Below are 16137 nucleotides of genomic sequence, written 5' to 3' on the forward strand. Positions count from 1 at the left end.
ACTCAAAGCTGACGAGATATTGAACCACATCATTCTGTAGTTTAGCTAGATCAGTTGGATCAATTGCCTTCTGAGAAATTGCATTAAGGAATGCACATAGCTTCACGGTGGCTAGACGTACATTTGGAGGTAGAATTCCTCTTAATGCAACTGGAAGTAATTGTGTCATGAAAATGTGACAGTCATGGGACTTTAAGTTACAGAATTTCTTCTCTGGCACATTTATAATACCCTTTATATTCGAGGAGAATCTAGATGGTACCTTGATATTATTTAAGCATTCAAACATGATTTCCTTCTCCTCTTTGCTTAGAGTGTAGCTGGCAGGACGTAGGTAATGGTGTCCATCATCTGTCTTCTCTGGATGTAGGTTGTCTTTTTCTCTCAAACAACACAGGTCTTGTCGTGCTTCAAATGTGTCCTTAGGCTTTCCATACACACCCATGAAGCCTAGCAGGTTCACACAAAGATTCTTCGTCAGGTGCATCACGTCGATCGAGCTGCGGACCTCTAGGACTTGCCAATAGGGTAGGTCCCAAAATATGGACTTCTTCTTCCACATGGATGCGTGACCGTTAGCGTCGTTCGGAACAGGTTGGCTGCCATATCCTTTTCCAAAGACGACTTTCACATCATTGACCATATCGAGTACATCCTCACCGGTTTGGTTGTGAGGCTTGGTCAGGTGGTTTGCCTTCCCTTTAAAATGCTTGCCTTTCTTTCTTACGGGGTGATTTGCAGGAAGAAATCGACGATGGCTAAGGTACATGACCTTTCGACATTTTTTCAAGAATACACCTCTAATATCACCGAAGAGTGTGTGCATGCATTATATCCCTTGTTTGACTGTCCTGAAAGATTACTTAGAGCAGGCCAATCATTGATTGTTATGAACAACAATGCTCGCAGATCAAAGTGTTCCTGTTTGTACTCATCCCACACACGTACACCTTCTTTATTTCACAAAATGAGAAGTTTGTCAATAAGTGGTCTCAGGTACACATCGATGTCATTGTCAGGTTGCTTCGGGTCTTGGATGAGCATAGGCATCATAATGAACTTCCGCTTCATGCATAACCAAGGAGGAAGGTTGTAGATACTTAGAGTAACAGGCCAAGTGCTATGACTACTGTTCTACTCTCCAAAAGGATTGATACCATCTGTACTTAAAGCAAACCTTAAGTTTCTTGTGTCATTTGCAAACTCTAGGAATTCTCTGTCGATTGCTCTCCACTGGGACCCATCAGTAGGGTGTCTCAACATATTGTCTACCTTATGGTCTTCTTTGTGCCATCGTAACAATTTTGCATGTTCTTTGTTTCTGAACAGACGTTTTCAAGCATGGTATTATAGGAGCATACCACATAACCTTGGCAGGGATTTTCTTCCGCGGACGTTCGCCCTCAACATCACCAGGGTCATCTCGCCTGATCTTATACCGCGATGCATGGCATACCGGGCATGCATCCAATTTCTCGTACTCTTTGCCACGGTACAGGATGCAGTCATTAGGACATGCATGTATCTTCTCGATTTCTAGCCCCATAGGACAGACAACTTGTTTTGCTTCGTAGGTAGTGGCGGGCAATTCATTGTCCTTCGGAAGCATCTTCTTTTGGATTTTTAGTAACTCTCCAAATCCCTTGTCAGATACACCATTCTTTGCCTTCTATTGCAATAATTCTAGTGTGGTTCCCAACTTTTCTGCCCTGCATCATAAGTTGGGTACAACGGTTTCTTGTGATCTTCTAGCATCCGCTCGAACTTGATCTTCTCCTTTTAACTTTCACATTCTCTTTGTGCATCACGAATGACCTGACAAAGATCATCAGCAAGCTCATCTTCTATGGCTACCTCTTCTTCAGCTTCTCCCATTGCAGTATCATTAAAGCACGCACCATCGGGAATAATATCATTATCGTCCTTTCATTCTTCTTCACCTTCTTCCATTACAACGCCGGTTTCTCCATGCTTCGTCCAACAAATATAGTTTGGCATGAAACCCGACTTGAACAAGTGTGAATGAAGAGTCCTTGAGCAAGGATATTCCACCGTATTCTTACATATGGCACATGGGCAGCACATGAAACCGTCGTGTTTGTTTGCCTCGGCCGCACGTAACAAAGAATGCACGCCGTCAATGAACTCTTGGGAGCGGCGATCAGCATTGTACATCCAATGCCGGCTCATCTGCATTACATGACATAAATACCATATTAAAACCTAGATCATAATTAATTATTTATACAACATGCGTGCCACCACAAAAGGTACAAATTTATGAAAGCATCGCTACAATGTAGACAATCCCAACTACCACTAAAAGAACTAAAGCTAAAATACATTTCAGGAGCACAAGGATTTCGCGACCAATCTCAACTAAAACAGATAGATCCCCCTATTGTGCAACATCTTTGGGCTTCTTTGGCTGGATCACTGCCTCATTAGCCGCCGTATCTGCCTGTTGTGCAAGATATTTTTGCACGAGTTCAACATACTCTTCCTCCCAGTAGAAGCCTGAACATCGTCCACTGCCATCCCACTGAAATTAAAACAAAAAATTAGAACTTTAATCACAACCATCATGAAAATAGGTATAAACTAACCATAATCATTAAATACGATAAAATAACTCACATTGCAATCCGGACACTTGTAGAAGATACGATCCTTGTTGGGACCCTCCTTCTTCACTCGGTACTCCATCACAATCTTCGTCTAATCATGACACTTGCCACATGGAATGAGAGGGAGGCCCAGCCTAAGTCGCTTTGGAAACCCATGAGAGGCCGAGGACCCGGAAGCAGTTGCCATCTACTCTCTATACTCATTTTTTAATACACTATAAATTTCTCATTTTATAAACAAATAAAATTAAGAAACTATAAAATTATCTATATCTCTAAACAATGATATTTTTAATGGTCATTGTGTTCGTGTCTTTTACTGCGGCAGGTAAGTAATTCACATGATATTTCCGCAAATTAACAGAAGGATGGGAGTGTACACACATAACAATCGATTATCGTTTATATTTATATATATACTACGTTTGGGTGCGGTGATTGACAGACTACTGCGACGATATCAGGACGTGTGAATAAATAACCATCCATACTAGTTGACCTTGCTTATGTGATCATCTCGGCAAGCATTTCTCCACCGGACGGCACCGTACTTGGCCACGGAAGAGCTCCGATTCTACGAGGAAGGGAACACGGTCTTTCCACGACCGTTGCCGCTCTCCCTCGTAGAATCAAAGCTCCTCCTTGACATCTGTTACTGCTCGGCAGAGAACATGCTCGCCGAAATGAACACGGTCTGCTAGTTCAACTAGTTACTTTAACCTTCCTTCATGTAAATATGCAAGCTTGAAGCGATTTTGAGCTCAAATTGCTTACAAATGAAAAAAACCACAATAAAGAACCATATATATATATAGTGAACAAAATGGGATAAGACAATGATGAAGCATGAGAGTATGAAGTTGGTAACCTTTAGAACCAAAGAATCGACGGAGGAATCAAAGAAATCGATGGAGGAATTGAAGAATGGATGAAGAAAGAGCAAGAACACTGCTTAAATTTGAACTTAAGCTCTCGGGCGGGCTCGGGGAGGAAGAAGACGGCCAGCAGGATTTATAGCTCAAAAACATGTTTTAATAAATAACCATCCGTACTAGTTAACTTTGCTTACGTGATCATCTCGACGAGCATTTCTCCACCAGACGGTACCGTACTAGGTCAAGAAAGAGCTCCGATTCTACGAGGAAGGGAACACGGTCTTCCACGACCGTTGCCGCTCTCCCTCGTAGAATCAAAGCTCCTCCTTGATGTCCGTTACCGCTCGGCAGAGAACATGCTCGCCGAGCTAAACACGGTCCGCAAGTTCAACTAATACGGATTTTCTATAATTTTTCTAAGTTTTTTATTTCATAAAAAGTTAAAATAAAATGTTTAGTCGCGGAGTCCATAGAAATGACCATATTTTGACCTAGCAACACATTGTCAATTGTCATTGCGTTGCAATACACCCCGGACCGGACTCCGAACAATAAAATACTATGGTCGATCGATGCCGTTCTTTGTCGTACAGTCGCGCGGCGACGGCCGACAGACCCGTTCAACCACCAAATCTGTCAGGCCCGACTGTTCGGGCGTATCGTCAAAAGAGAACGGATTTGCTTCCTATTGCACGGCCTTGCATTGCATCTGTCATACCAGTCGGAGGCACTAGTCCCTATACTCATTTTTTAATACACTATAAATTTCTCATTTTATAAACAAATAAAATTAAAAAACTCTAAAATTCTCTATATCTCTAAACAATGAAGCGTGCTATGCATGCTACAAATGAACGGTGAATACTAGTTTTTAATAGCTACTTTAACATTCCTTCATGTAAATATGTAAGCTTGAAGTGATTTTGAGCTCAAATTGCTTACAAATGAAAAAAAACCAAAATAAAGAACCATATATATATATAGTGAATAAAATGAGATAAGACAATGGTGAAAAATGAGAGTATGAGATTGGTAAGCTTTACAACTGAAGAATCGACGGAGAAATCGAAGAAATCGACGGAGGAATCGAAGAATGGATGGAGGAACAATGGAGGGAGGAAGCAAGAACACTAGTGCAGTGAGCTTCAAAATGTGCTGAGCTCGGGCTCGGGAAGGAAGAAGAAGACGGCCGGGATATAAAGGGGGGACCTTTAGTCCCGGTTGGTGGCTCCAACCAGGACTAAAGGTCCCTCCCAACGGCTACTGCGCCAGACAGAGGTGGCAGAGACCTTTAGTCCCGGTTGGAGCCATCAACCGAGAGTAAAAGTAGGTTAGAGCCACCAACCGGGAGTAAAAGTCTACCTTTAGTCCCGGTTGGTGGCTCCAACCAGGACTAAAGGTCCCTACCACCTCTGTCTGGCGCAGTAGCCGTTGGGAGGGACCTTTAGTCCCGGTTGAAGCTACCAACCGGGACTAAAGGTATCTCTAGTCCCGGGCGCAAAAAATGCCGGGATTAGAGCTTATTTTGGCCGAGGATCAAATGTCTGTTCTCTACTAGTGAGTACAGTGATCACCTTGAAAGTTCAGAGACCTGGATGACACCATATGCCAAGTTTACTGACTCATATATCACTTTAGAAGTTTAGGGATCTGAATGATACCGACAGCCAAGTTCAGGGATCAGCGGTGAATTTTGCTCTTTAACATAACATCCAAATTAAACGTATATGATTATAAGATTATTGATTAATAAACTATGGACGTGCAGCTTGATGATAACCATACATTGTTAAAAATGGCTACATATATAAGCCTAGAAAAGGGAAAAAGCACGTATATACACGGCGTAAAAACCATGCATACAGACGACCACACTAACTGTAACGTGCATGCACGATGCAACTGAAGAACACGACATGAGTATAACCTGTATTCGTAACATTATTCGGTGTTGCACGCTGTAAACGTTCATCGAGCTCAAGATTCATAGGTTCCGTTCATTTGTTCGCCGCCACAGCGCCTGCTGCCGCTGGGCCTCGCATCTTCATGGCGTACTCGAGCACCCTGCCGAAGTCTGGCAGCGCCGCCTTGGCCGCGTCAAGCGCGGCGAAGCGCTCCGCCCACGCTGACAGGAGCGGGGCCGTGGTGGCGTCGAGTAACTTGACGCCGGACAGCACCTCGGACGCGCGCACCCACACGAGCAGTCCGCCCAGCGCAATGTCGACGCACCCGACGCTGTCGCCGCCGAAGAAGGGCTTCCCCTTCCCCTTGGAGTACTGCTCCAGAGCGCCCTCCATGGTTGCCCTCGCCGCAAGAATCTGCTTCAACCCCTCGGCCTTCTCGGCGGGCGTCTTGGTGACGTCGAACATCTGGCACCACGGTGCCACAAACTGCATGCGCGTGTGTGCACACACACACACACAAATAACCAACAAATCCTTGAGTTTGTAGTATCGATCGAGTCGCCAACAACATGTGCGTTTGGTTCAGAAAGCATCATGCATGGTACCTTGTTTTCGATAAAGGCGACCCAGAACCGAGCGACGGCGCGTTCGTAGGGGTCGGAGGGGAGAAGCGGCGGTCCTGCGTCAGGGAAGGCCGCCTCGATATAATCCACGATGACCATGGACTCACAGAGAGCCTTGCCCCCGTGGAAGAGAACGGGGACCTTCTTGTGGACGGGGTTGCTCTCAAGGAGGAGCTGGCTCTTGTTCATGAGATCCTCCTCCACGTACTCGTAGCTCAGCCCCTTGAGGTGGAGCGCGAGCTTCACCCTGGACCCGAACGGGCTGAACCATGTGCTCAGAAGCTTCAGCTCGTCGCCTCCACCTGACATTTTTCCTGCAACTGCAGTAAGTTAGCGGCGTGTTTAAGATTTCGTCGTCTTCTTCGATCGGCCGGACCGGACGTGTTTGTTGCCTTGCTGTGTGGTTGTTCTTGGACAAAGCAGAGTAGCGGTATAAATACAGCTGGGCGTTGGTTACTCCGTCATTCGATCGATGTTTATGAGCCAATGTTGATTGACTGATGAGAATTTTGCGAAAAACCATAGGACGCATTTGTGGTTCAGTCAACGAAAAACTAGAGGGAGTTAGAAAAATCCATGAGTGGTTCAAGACCCAGGAGTTACACAGATCGAAGAAGGTTCTATTTTCCTTTCATGTGGGCTGGCTCTATGGGCAGAAATTAGATAGTAGAAATCCGTATTGGAAAAAAACCGTAAATATTATAGCAATGAAAATCTTGATATTATTCATTCACCTCATTGATAAATATTTTAGAGTGAAATACACCGGCGGCCCTTTAACTTGTCGGGCAGTGTTAGTTCGGTCCACAAACTTGCAAACGTAGAAAATAGGCCTCTGAACTTGTCAAGTTGTTCACCGCAGACCCATTTTCCATCCGGCGTGGCCTCCAGACGACGTGGCAGCGCCAGCGTGGTGAACAATTGGTTCTTGTGGGATTTCTGCTGTTCCTGGACGTTAGCAATTTTGCAGACGACACCTTGAGTTGTATTGAAAAGGGCAACTAACCCACTGTTAGCATCTGTCCTTTCTCTCCCGTCTGTTTTCCTCCTCTTGCTCCCGTCGTCGAGATCAGATCGGCACCATGGCTAGCGAATCAAGGGCGTCTACAGCAGATCCAGCCGATATACCATTGTTCCAGTGTAGGGAGTGTGCCGGGTATCGAAGCAGGAATGGAGCTTTGGGCAGGTGTTCTACTGCTACTCGTTCTATAAGGTTAGTGGTTCAGTTAAGATAAAATTCTTGTTCTTGCTAGATTCAAAGCTGATATTAGGGATTTTTGTAGTGAGATGGAATCGGTTGCCCTTTCTGGAAGTGGGAGAAGGAGTACTTGGAGGTGGTGTTCGACAAGAACACTATTGGTGCTCAAGCAAGTCCCAGCAATGCAGGCACAACCATGGTGGAATCCCCTGATTTGAAGATGAACACTGATGGAGGAGTACGCAACAATGGTTGGGTGAAGAGGGAAGCTGTATCTGCTGAAATGGTGAAAGAAGTAGTCATGGTGCTGAAGACTATATTTGTAGTCTGTGTTGCTCTATTGTTTGTGCTCATTCTTGTTCTGTTAGTCCTGTTGGTGAAGTAGGTAAATGTGTAATCAGTACAAGTAATTAGTACTATCCATGCTTCAGAGTGTATGAACTATTAATCCAATTGACATGCTAAATGAGTTTCACTTACGTGGCTAGTAACTGGTTCTTCAAAACCTTCAGTTGATCCTCCTTCTGGGTCATGATCCACATTTGGTTTGTTTTGAGGTTGTAGTTCAGGCCTGATCCCAGCCTTCCTTAGCTTGCAACCACCTTTGTTATGCCCTTATATTCCACAATAAGAGCAAGTAATGATAGTACCATGCTTGGACATTTTAGGACCAAACTTGCCCATGACTTCATGAGGTTACTTCCTTTTGTTCTTGGGTGGCCTGCCAACGTTTTTCTCATAGACTAGTGGAAGTACATTTGGTCCTTGAAGTTTCTGCCACATGCTCCTAACTTTGCAAGGATAAATCTTGGGACCATATGCTTTCAGGTAGGTTGCAGTAGAGTAGCACTCATGAACCATGGACTCAGGAGGAATTCTCTCTATCCTCAAACAAGATATAGCATGAGAGCAAGGGATACAAGTCAGCTCCCACCTCCTGCAATCACACTGCCTAATGCGTAGGTCCACTGTGTATTGTCTGTCCACTACATTGACCTAAAAAATGCCATTATCAGCAGGCTGTGCATAACAGGTGTTTGCCCACTGAGAATTCTTATGAAGTTTCTTCCTTATCTTGGGGCAAATAGGACCATCCCACATAGTGCCTACATCCTTGTCCTTTGTATGATACCATGTCATCAGTTGTGTCTTCACTTGCTCTAACATGCTCAAGATAGGCATTTCCCTAGCATCTAGTATGTATTTATTGAACACCTCACAACTATTGTTTAGTACAATATCACACTTAGAAAAAGTGCTAAAGAAAGCCCTAACCCAAGTATTTGGTGGCATCTTTTCCAGCCATTCAAAAGCTTTCTGGTTAAGGACCTTCATCTTCTCCATGTTGTCATTCCACCTAACTACTGTGGTTGACCTAGCACAAGTCCAGAGTTGGTTCTTTAAGTTCTCACATTTGAATTGCATCTGGAAATTGGAATATATGTGTCTGACACAGAACCTGTGTTCAGATTCTGGGAAAACCTATGCAACAGCTGGTACTAGAACCTGTAAATGGACAAGAATAAATTAGCATGAATACTACAGCTGCAAGTTAAGAAGATGTGCAACAGCTGGTACCTTCTGTTTGTCAGTCATGATAGTCCATGGGTATGTGTTTTCAATGCCTAGGTCTTGCTATAATGGTTCCAAGAATCACTTCCAAGTAGTCAGAAACTCAACTTCTACAATTCCAAATGCAATTTGATAAATGCAGTCATTTGGATCAATTCCAATTCCAGTGAGCATTATCCCTCCATGCTTAGTCTTAAGGTGGCAACCATCTAGGCAGATTATAGGTCTACAACCAGCTCAGAAGCCCCTCTTGCAGGCATCCAAAGAAACATACAAGGATGAGAATAGGTTTACAACAAGATTAAGATAGAAAGTACTCCCTGGATTGCTTCTTCTCAATTCATGTGCATAATCCCACAACTTAGTGTACTGCTCTTCTTCATCACCAAGTATCACCTTCATAGCAAGTATCCTAGCCCTAGCAAGTGTAGTTCTTGGGGGTGTCAGATTCCATTCCTTCTGGACTGTCCTTGCAAAGTTAGTTAGTGTCATCTTCTGGTCAACCCGAAAGGACTCTAAGTATGTATGAGCAAGCCACTTTGAGGTACATCTCTTCAATGTCCACTTTCTTTGGCAAGTGTGCTGCCCATGATAAGTCTTGATCATCAACCCTTGAGTCCTGCTATCACTTGAAGCATATAAATTCCAAAGACACCCATCTGCACAATGAGCCTTCAACCTTTTCTTCTCATTCCTAGGCATCTTGATCTCTACCCTCTGCTTTATGCTATATTGTGTGATAGCCTTCCTGAGCATCTCAACTAATTCAAATATCATGACAACTTTGAAGATGGGATTGTCTATGTCTTTACTTCTGAATGACTTAAACCTTAGACCTTGTCCTTCTTCATCAGATTCTGGCAATTCTAGCTCAGATTCATCTGTTGACTACTCTCTATAAACAACCAAAGATGAAACCTTTTTCCCCTTCAGTTTGCTACCAACAACCTTCTTGCCCTTACCTTTCTACCGACCTTTGCTGCCAGTCTCCTCTGTGACATCCTCATCAACATAGTCCACAAAAATATCATCATCATCTCCCTCTAAATCATAATCACTATCACTGAAATTAGAGTCATCTTCACTGTCACCATCATCTCCATGCACATCATGCTGCACTAAATCTTGCTGCACTGAATCCTGCTCCATTTCAAATGGTGGCAGTTCTTCTCCTTCTTCCTTCCCAACAAATCCTCCCTTGGCTAGGCTGATTACTTCGGGCAGTGAAGCAATTAGGTTTGCAACTATGTCATCCCAATTTATGCCAGGCATGCTGTTATCATGATCAAAATAGACAATAAGGTTCTTCACCCTGTCAACAATGCCAGTCGTCACTAATGTCTCTAAATTTGACTCAATCACCCTAAGTCCACGAGCAAGATCCATTCCAGGAAGCAACCAATATATCTTCAGAGCATCTATTTTAGGACATTTCAACTCATCAACAAAATCCAAGAACCACAATGGAGACTAGGTATCTACCTCGCAATGGTCAAACCAGTTCACTTCTCCATCAATGTAAGCCTTATTCGAATCCTGACCAACAAAGAAACCACAGTGGTGCACCTCAATAGTGAACTTATTCTTAGCATCGCCTACATTGAACCAAATGATGCTCATTACTACTTGATTTATTTAGGCTACACCAGGAACCCTAAACCCTAGCCACCAAAACAAACGAAATTAGCCTACACCAGGAACAAGTACACGCACACCACCACATCCTAAAGGCACTAATAAGAAGGTTTTGAGCTTCGATTGACTAATCGTAGTCCGGCGGTGGTTCCCCTTCCGGTCGCAGGCATGGCGCCATGCCGCTGATTCACCGCGATGGCAGCGAAAACCTACGCTCCCCAGGTACATCTTGTCGTTGCTCTTCCATAGAATCTTGCAAAGTCACCGACTTTTGCCTCCGTCGCAAGCCACCTCGCCCCCAACACGATGAACTTGAAGAGGAGAAGACATGATTTTGGAGATTTGATGAGGCGGAGCAGCCTAGATGCATATTGTCACCTACGTTCGGTATTGAAACGTGCGGCTCACGTGCTTCGTCCGCCACGCTGACGCTGCCAAGTCGCCTGGAGGCCGTGCCTGATGGGAAATGGGCCTACGGTGAACAACTTGACAAGTTCAGGGGCTCATTTTCCGCGTTTGCAAGTTCGTGGACCGAGCTGGCACAGGCCGACAAGTTAAAGGGCCGTCAGTGTATTTCACTCTATATTTTAATAGAAGTATTACCAATTAGAAGAAAAAAGTTAAATCCTTTGCAAGGAACTTCTTGACTAACAGTGTGGCCATTCTTATTACTAACAAAATGTGATTGACATCTGCAAAACATATGTTAGTGCACAACCACTTGTGTTCATCAACCACCAAAAGTCCAAATCACCAAATTGGAACCCAACCACTTGTTTCAATCAAAATTTATAAGAAAATGTCCCCAAACAAGCATTAGCGTGACAAGAGATATATAATAAAAGTTTTAAAACAGAACTTGTGTCACCTAGCTTGTTTGGGTTAGCATAGACAAACAAAATATACAAGCACTATATTACAACCTAGCTAGATATAATGCAATAAAACCAAGGTCTAAGCTACAAAACTCACGACTTCGCCTTAGTGTCACACTCTCTCCCCGTTTGGCATCAAAGCACCAAAAGGTCCTTGCTCTAAGCATCAAATGTCGAAGGAAGAGGGTGCTAGTGTGCAACTGTCCGATGCCCTCTACAGCTCTCCACCATGCCTCCAACTGGCTCTAAACCTAAAATGTGGTGGTGTGCACTTTGGTGCCATTGGAAGTTAAGGTGATGTCATCTTCTTGAACCCTCTGACTGCGCAACCAACTAATCTCTTAGCACCATACATCTTCAATGGTGCACTCTGGTGCCCAATGAGTGCTTTTCTTTGTGTCTTTCATTCAAGTTTCTTCCACTTGATGTCTTGGACTTCTTGCTTATCTCTTCTAGGATCTACATAGCAGCTCCTCGGTATTTGATTGATGTGTTGGTCACTTGATCTTCATGTAGCCATGCACAAACCCATCCTTGCATCCGTAGGACTAAAACCTTATATACTAGCAAACAACATATATTAGTCCAATTGATCATGTTGTCACTCAATCACCAAAATCACTTAATGACCCTAGCTAGGTGTCATTTTCCTTAAGTATGCATCATAAATATTAACACCTACACGCTGAAAAAGATATCAAGATGACCAATTTTGATAGATTAGGCAATTAGAAATAGGAATCATGTGCCAATAAAGATTTTTCAACAGTAACTATACAATGAAGAAGAATCTAGTTCAATTCGATACGTATGTAACCCCTAGAGCATCAACAACACGGACTTAAGCCCCAATAGGGAACATTGCATGAAAAATGATGAATATCAAGTCATATTAGGGCTCTAGGGTTTTGATCTTGATCCAAACAACGCGGTATAGCATAGGAGCCAAGGAGTGAAGCATCAAGCTGACCGAACACACAAGCGCTATAGGCCGGGCATGAAGAAGATTATGGCAACGGTGGTAGTGCTCACAAAGGTGATGGCAATGAACGAGCTAGGTGGAGAAGCTGCTAGGCGTTCGCGACCAGGGGCTTGGCTGGGCGCGAGAAGGGACAACGATGAGGAGGTATCGACAATGGTGGCTTGCGCGCGCGGGGGCGGATGGGGGGGGGGATAGTAGCTTCCTCACCCTCAATTCTACATTGGAGGAAATAGGATATGTATTTTGATCATGTCAACGAGGGCTCCACGTCCATCATGGTGAATCCATATTCGATTTGGCTTATACACAGACTAGCAACGTACATGTCGTTGCAATAGAACATACGATTGGCCATGACAAATTGTTACTCCCTCCGCCCCATAAAAAATGTTTGCTATGTCATTTGTATTGATCCAACTTTTTAAAGTGACTAGTTTTGTAAAAAATATTAGCAATATTTGTATCCTTAAATAAGTTTATTATGAAAATATATTAAACAGTCTATCTAATAATACTCATTATATACCATAAATAAATATTTTCTTATATATTTATTCAAGATTGACAATGTTGATTTCTCGAGAAGTGAGAATGATGGGACTGAAGGAGTAGTAGCACTACACAATTAAGCTTGCAAGCTTAGTAGAGCGTGACAAAGTGCGACTATGCAACGAAATGTGTGATGCACATGAACTCGCAGCACAGAACAAAACTTCATTATTCACTATATATAGTCTATATTACATCACAAGAATCAGGAAATCATGGTCAACAATCAACAACGATAAACTTCTTTATTTGATTGAGCTACACAACCAAACATTTCCTCCGACCGGACCGCACTCTCGAGTCACGACCGTCGTGATGTGGCTGCGTTAGTTCTTCGCGGCCGCAGCCTGGGCTCCTGCAGCCTGCTGTGCGCGCCTCACCTTGGCGAATTCGACCAGTCTGCCGACGTCCGGCAAGACGGCATTGGCAGCGTCCAGGGCGCCGAAGCGTTCCGCCCACGCCGACAGGAGCGGCGTCCTGGCGGCGTCAAAGAACTCCACACCGCACAGCGCCTCGGTTCCTTGCAGCCACGAGAGGAGCCCGCCAAGAACGACGTCTAAGTACCCGGCGCTGTCGCCGCCGAAGAAAGGCTTTCCCTTGGAACAGACTCTCTGCCCCCCCCCCCCCCCCCCCCCCCCCCCCCCCCCCCCCTCGAGCATCTGCTTCGTCCGCTCCAACCTCTCCTCCGTCTTGGCACTGAATGCCTGCTTCCACGAGGCCGTTATTATCTGCACACTTGAACACACATGGATGTGAGCAACATGCATCAAAATGTTAAACCGATGCAGTGAGCCATTGATGCACGAAAATTAGCGAATGGTGGTGAGACCTTGTCGTCGATGTAAGCGGCCCAGAAACGAGCAACTGCACGTTCGTGAGGGTCGGCGGGGAGGAGTGAGGAACCGCCATTGCTTGCAAACGCCTCGTCGATGTACTGCACGATGACAAGCGACTCACTGATAGGCTTCCCGTTGTGGATGAGCACAGGCACCTTCTTGTGCACGGGGTTGGACGCGAGGAGGTCGCTCTTGTTATCAAGGTCCTGCTCGACGTAGTCATAGCTCAGGGCCTTGAGATGCAGGGCAATTCTCACTGTGCACGCCCAGGGACTCGCCCATGTGCCGAGTAGCTTCAGCTCAACTCCAGCCATTTCATGTACCCGCAAGCAGGGCTGGACAAAATTCTCGCGGCTCGCCAACTCGCTTGACTCGTGTCCGGCTCGGCTCGACTCGGCTCGTTTTAATTTTTTCACGAGCTGAGCTGAAAATCTAGCTCGCTGCTTTAATGAGCCAGCTCGCGAGCTGTTCACGAGCTCAAACGAGCTGAGACCTATCAGCCCACGACTATGAATCCAGAAGATGATGATGCTGACCTAGAAGTGTACAACTATTTTATTGATATGTAATCATTATTTTCAGCTTTCATATGAATTTTGATTTTATAATTGTTGTGGTACTTAAATGTTGATTTATGGATTGTTTTCTAGGGAGAAGATGATGATGCTGACATTAAATTTATGGGCTTTTATAAGTCTGTGGAGGCGAGCAACTAGTAAGTATGCTGAAACTGCATAGATCATGGATGTACCAGCTATGTTGTATGGTTGATACTTTTGATGAACCTTATATGTATTAATTATGTATGGTTGCATAATGGTGAACGTCACCTTCTAAAATTATTATGGCACGAACATTATAAACATATGTGTCCTATTTTTTTTAATAGCTCGTGAGCTAAACGAGTCAGCTCAAACTCACCAACGAGCCGAGCTGAGCTGCCCCTCTACTCATAATATTAACGAGCTGAGCCGAGCTGGCTCGTTAGCCTAACAAGCTCAAGCTGAACCACCTGCAAGTTTATCACTGTCTAGCGATTCCGTGCGATTCCGTGCGCGGGTTTGGGCCTTGTTTTGCTTCCTATTATTGCTTTAATTTGCCAGGCTGTTGGCTAGACAAGACGAGCGGTACGGTATTTAAGCTTCGGCGAGGCCACCGTATGTGGCAACAACGGCAAATACATCATCCATGATGCTCGTGCCAACGTCTGAGGGGATTAATTTCCAAATACACGTGTGCTAATTAGTTTGAGTGGAGGGTTTTATTTTCATTAAATAAGATGCCACGTAAGCAAAGATGATGACATGAGACTAGAGTTATAAAGAGAGAGGGAAAGAGTTCCGTTTTAGCTGAAAACTTGGTCTACACCGTTTCTAAAACTTGAAAATTAATCTACACTAGCACCGTGGGACAGAAGTTTCACTGTCATTGGCAATGAGTTGACAGCCATTTATCACTGTCGGTTCTAGCCAAGAACCGACGGTGATAAAATGACAATATAACAAGCTGGCGCCGTCCTCTTCTTCCTCCTCTCTTCCATCTCAAGCGCAGAGGCGCGCGTTTGAGCCGCTCCTGCCATTGTTGTGGCCGCTCTTCACCATAATGCTAGCTCTTGGATTTGGAAGAATGACTTGATCTTTTTGCTTTAAGGTTAGTAACAAGCATCCACTCCTTTGATTTTATTGCTTAATTAGCGTTGTTTTGATGACTACATTGCTTGATTCTTATTCTAGTTCTTTCTTCATTGTAGAGAGCATTTTTTCAATTAAACTTTATGCAAGGCTTCCAAGCAAATTATGATGAATCCATCATCTAAAAGGTTGGTGTCTATGAACACATTTAAATTCCTAGCTAATTACATGGTGGTCAAGATGATTGTTAGTATGTGATGCTATAATTAGTTCTTAGGAGTAGAGTAGATTCTTTTACAATTTTGATGAGCAAATTAATCCATGTGTCGCCTACCAACATGTTGTTTGGAGCTACATTGTTGTTCATGATCATGTCTTCAATTTTAGTTTTTTTAATTAGCGTCTCTATTTTTATGTGGCATGGAGTATAATAATTATTCTTCATTATTGTGCAATAATTGTTTTTACAGGGCTACGAATTTCAACTTATATGGCCGGGGCTACTAATTTTAATTTTCTAATAATTAGTGTAGAATAATTTTTTTTCCTAAAATGGAGTGACTAAATTAAATAAGTGTAGAATAAATGGTACTTTCGGGCTATAATTGTTGTTCATTAAGCTCGACTTGTTATTAATTTCTCTGTAATTACTGTCTCAATATTTTTTGTGGAGAGATGGATCGAGAGTGGATGCATCTGTCCTGAACGGACAAGCAGTACATGCTTGGCGTTAGCAAGTTTATCGCCGATGCCAAAGCCAATGTTGGTGATGGAAACCCTGTCTTCTACCCATGCAAAAATTGCATGAATCAAAGGAAATGGGAGAGAAT

The 16137-nt window shown here is 44.0% G+C and overlaps 2 protein-coding genes across 2 annotated transcripts; both read right to left on the reverse strand.

Annotated features, from left to right (window-relative positions):
- Positions 1 to 5499: 5499 nt before the first annotated feature.
- On the reverse strand, positions 5500 to 6338 carry LOC136486952 (probable glutathione S-transferase GSTU6). The gene is made up of 2 exons (XM_066484046.1): positions 6012 to 6338; positions 5500 to 5892 (listed from the first exon to the last, which is right to left on the reverse strand). The coding sequence occupies exons 1-2, from the start codon at positions 6336 to 6338 to the stop codon at positions 5500 to 5502; spliced, it is 720 nt and encodes a 239-aa protein (XP_066340143.1).
- Positions 6339 to 13166: 6828 nt separating this feature from the next.
- Positions 13167 to 13990, reverse strand: LOC136458557 (probable glutathione S-transferase GSTU6). Its single transcript, XM_066458506.1, has 2 exons — positions 13670 to 13990; positions 13167 to 13568 (listed from the first exon to the last, which is right to left on the reverse strand). The coding sequence occupies exons 1-2, from the start codon at positions 13988 to 13990 to the stop codon at positions 13167 to 13169; spliced, it is 723 nt and encodes a 240-aa protein (XP_066314603.1).
- Between the last annotated feature and the right edge of the window lie 2147 nt (positions 13991 to 16137).

Source organism: Miscanthus floridulus, chromosome 1, assembly GCF_019320115.1.
Source record: "Miscanthus floridulus cultivar M001 chromosome 1, ASM1932011v1, whole genome shotgun sequence".
Classification (NCBI taxonomy): Eukaryota; Viridiplantae; Streptophyta; class Magnoliopsida; order Poales; family Poaceae; genus Miscanthus; species Miscanthus floridulus.

Coding starts and splice junctions, on each gene's coding strand:
- LOC136486952 (XM_066484046.1), bottom strand. CDS start 6,338: ATGTCAGGTGGAGGCGACGAGCTGAAGCTTCTGAGCACATGGTTCAGC. Junction 5,893..6,011: donor TCGCCTTTATCGAAAACAAG/GTACCATGCATG, acceptor ACGCGCATGCAG/TTTGTGGCACCGTGGTGCCA.
- LOC136458557 (XM_066458506.1), bottom strand. CDS start 13,990: ATGGCTGGAGTTGAGCTGAAGCTACTCGGCACATGGGCGAGTCCCTGG. Junction 13,569..13,669: donor CCGCTTACATCGACGACAAG/GTCTCACCACCA, acceptor TCAAGTGTGCAG/ATAATAACGGCCTCGTGGAA.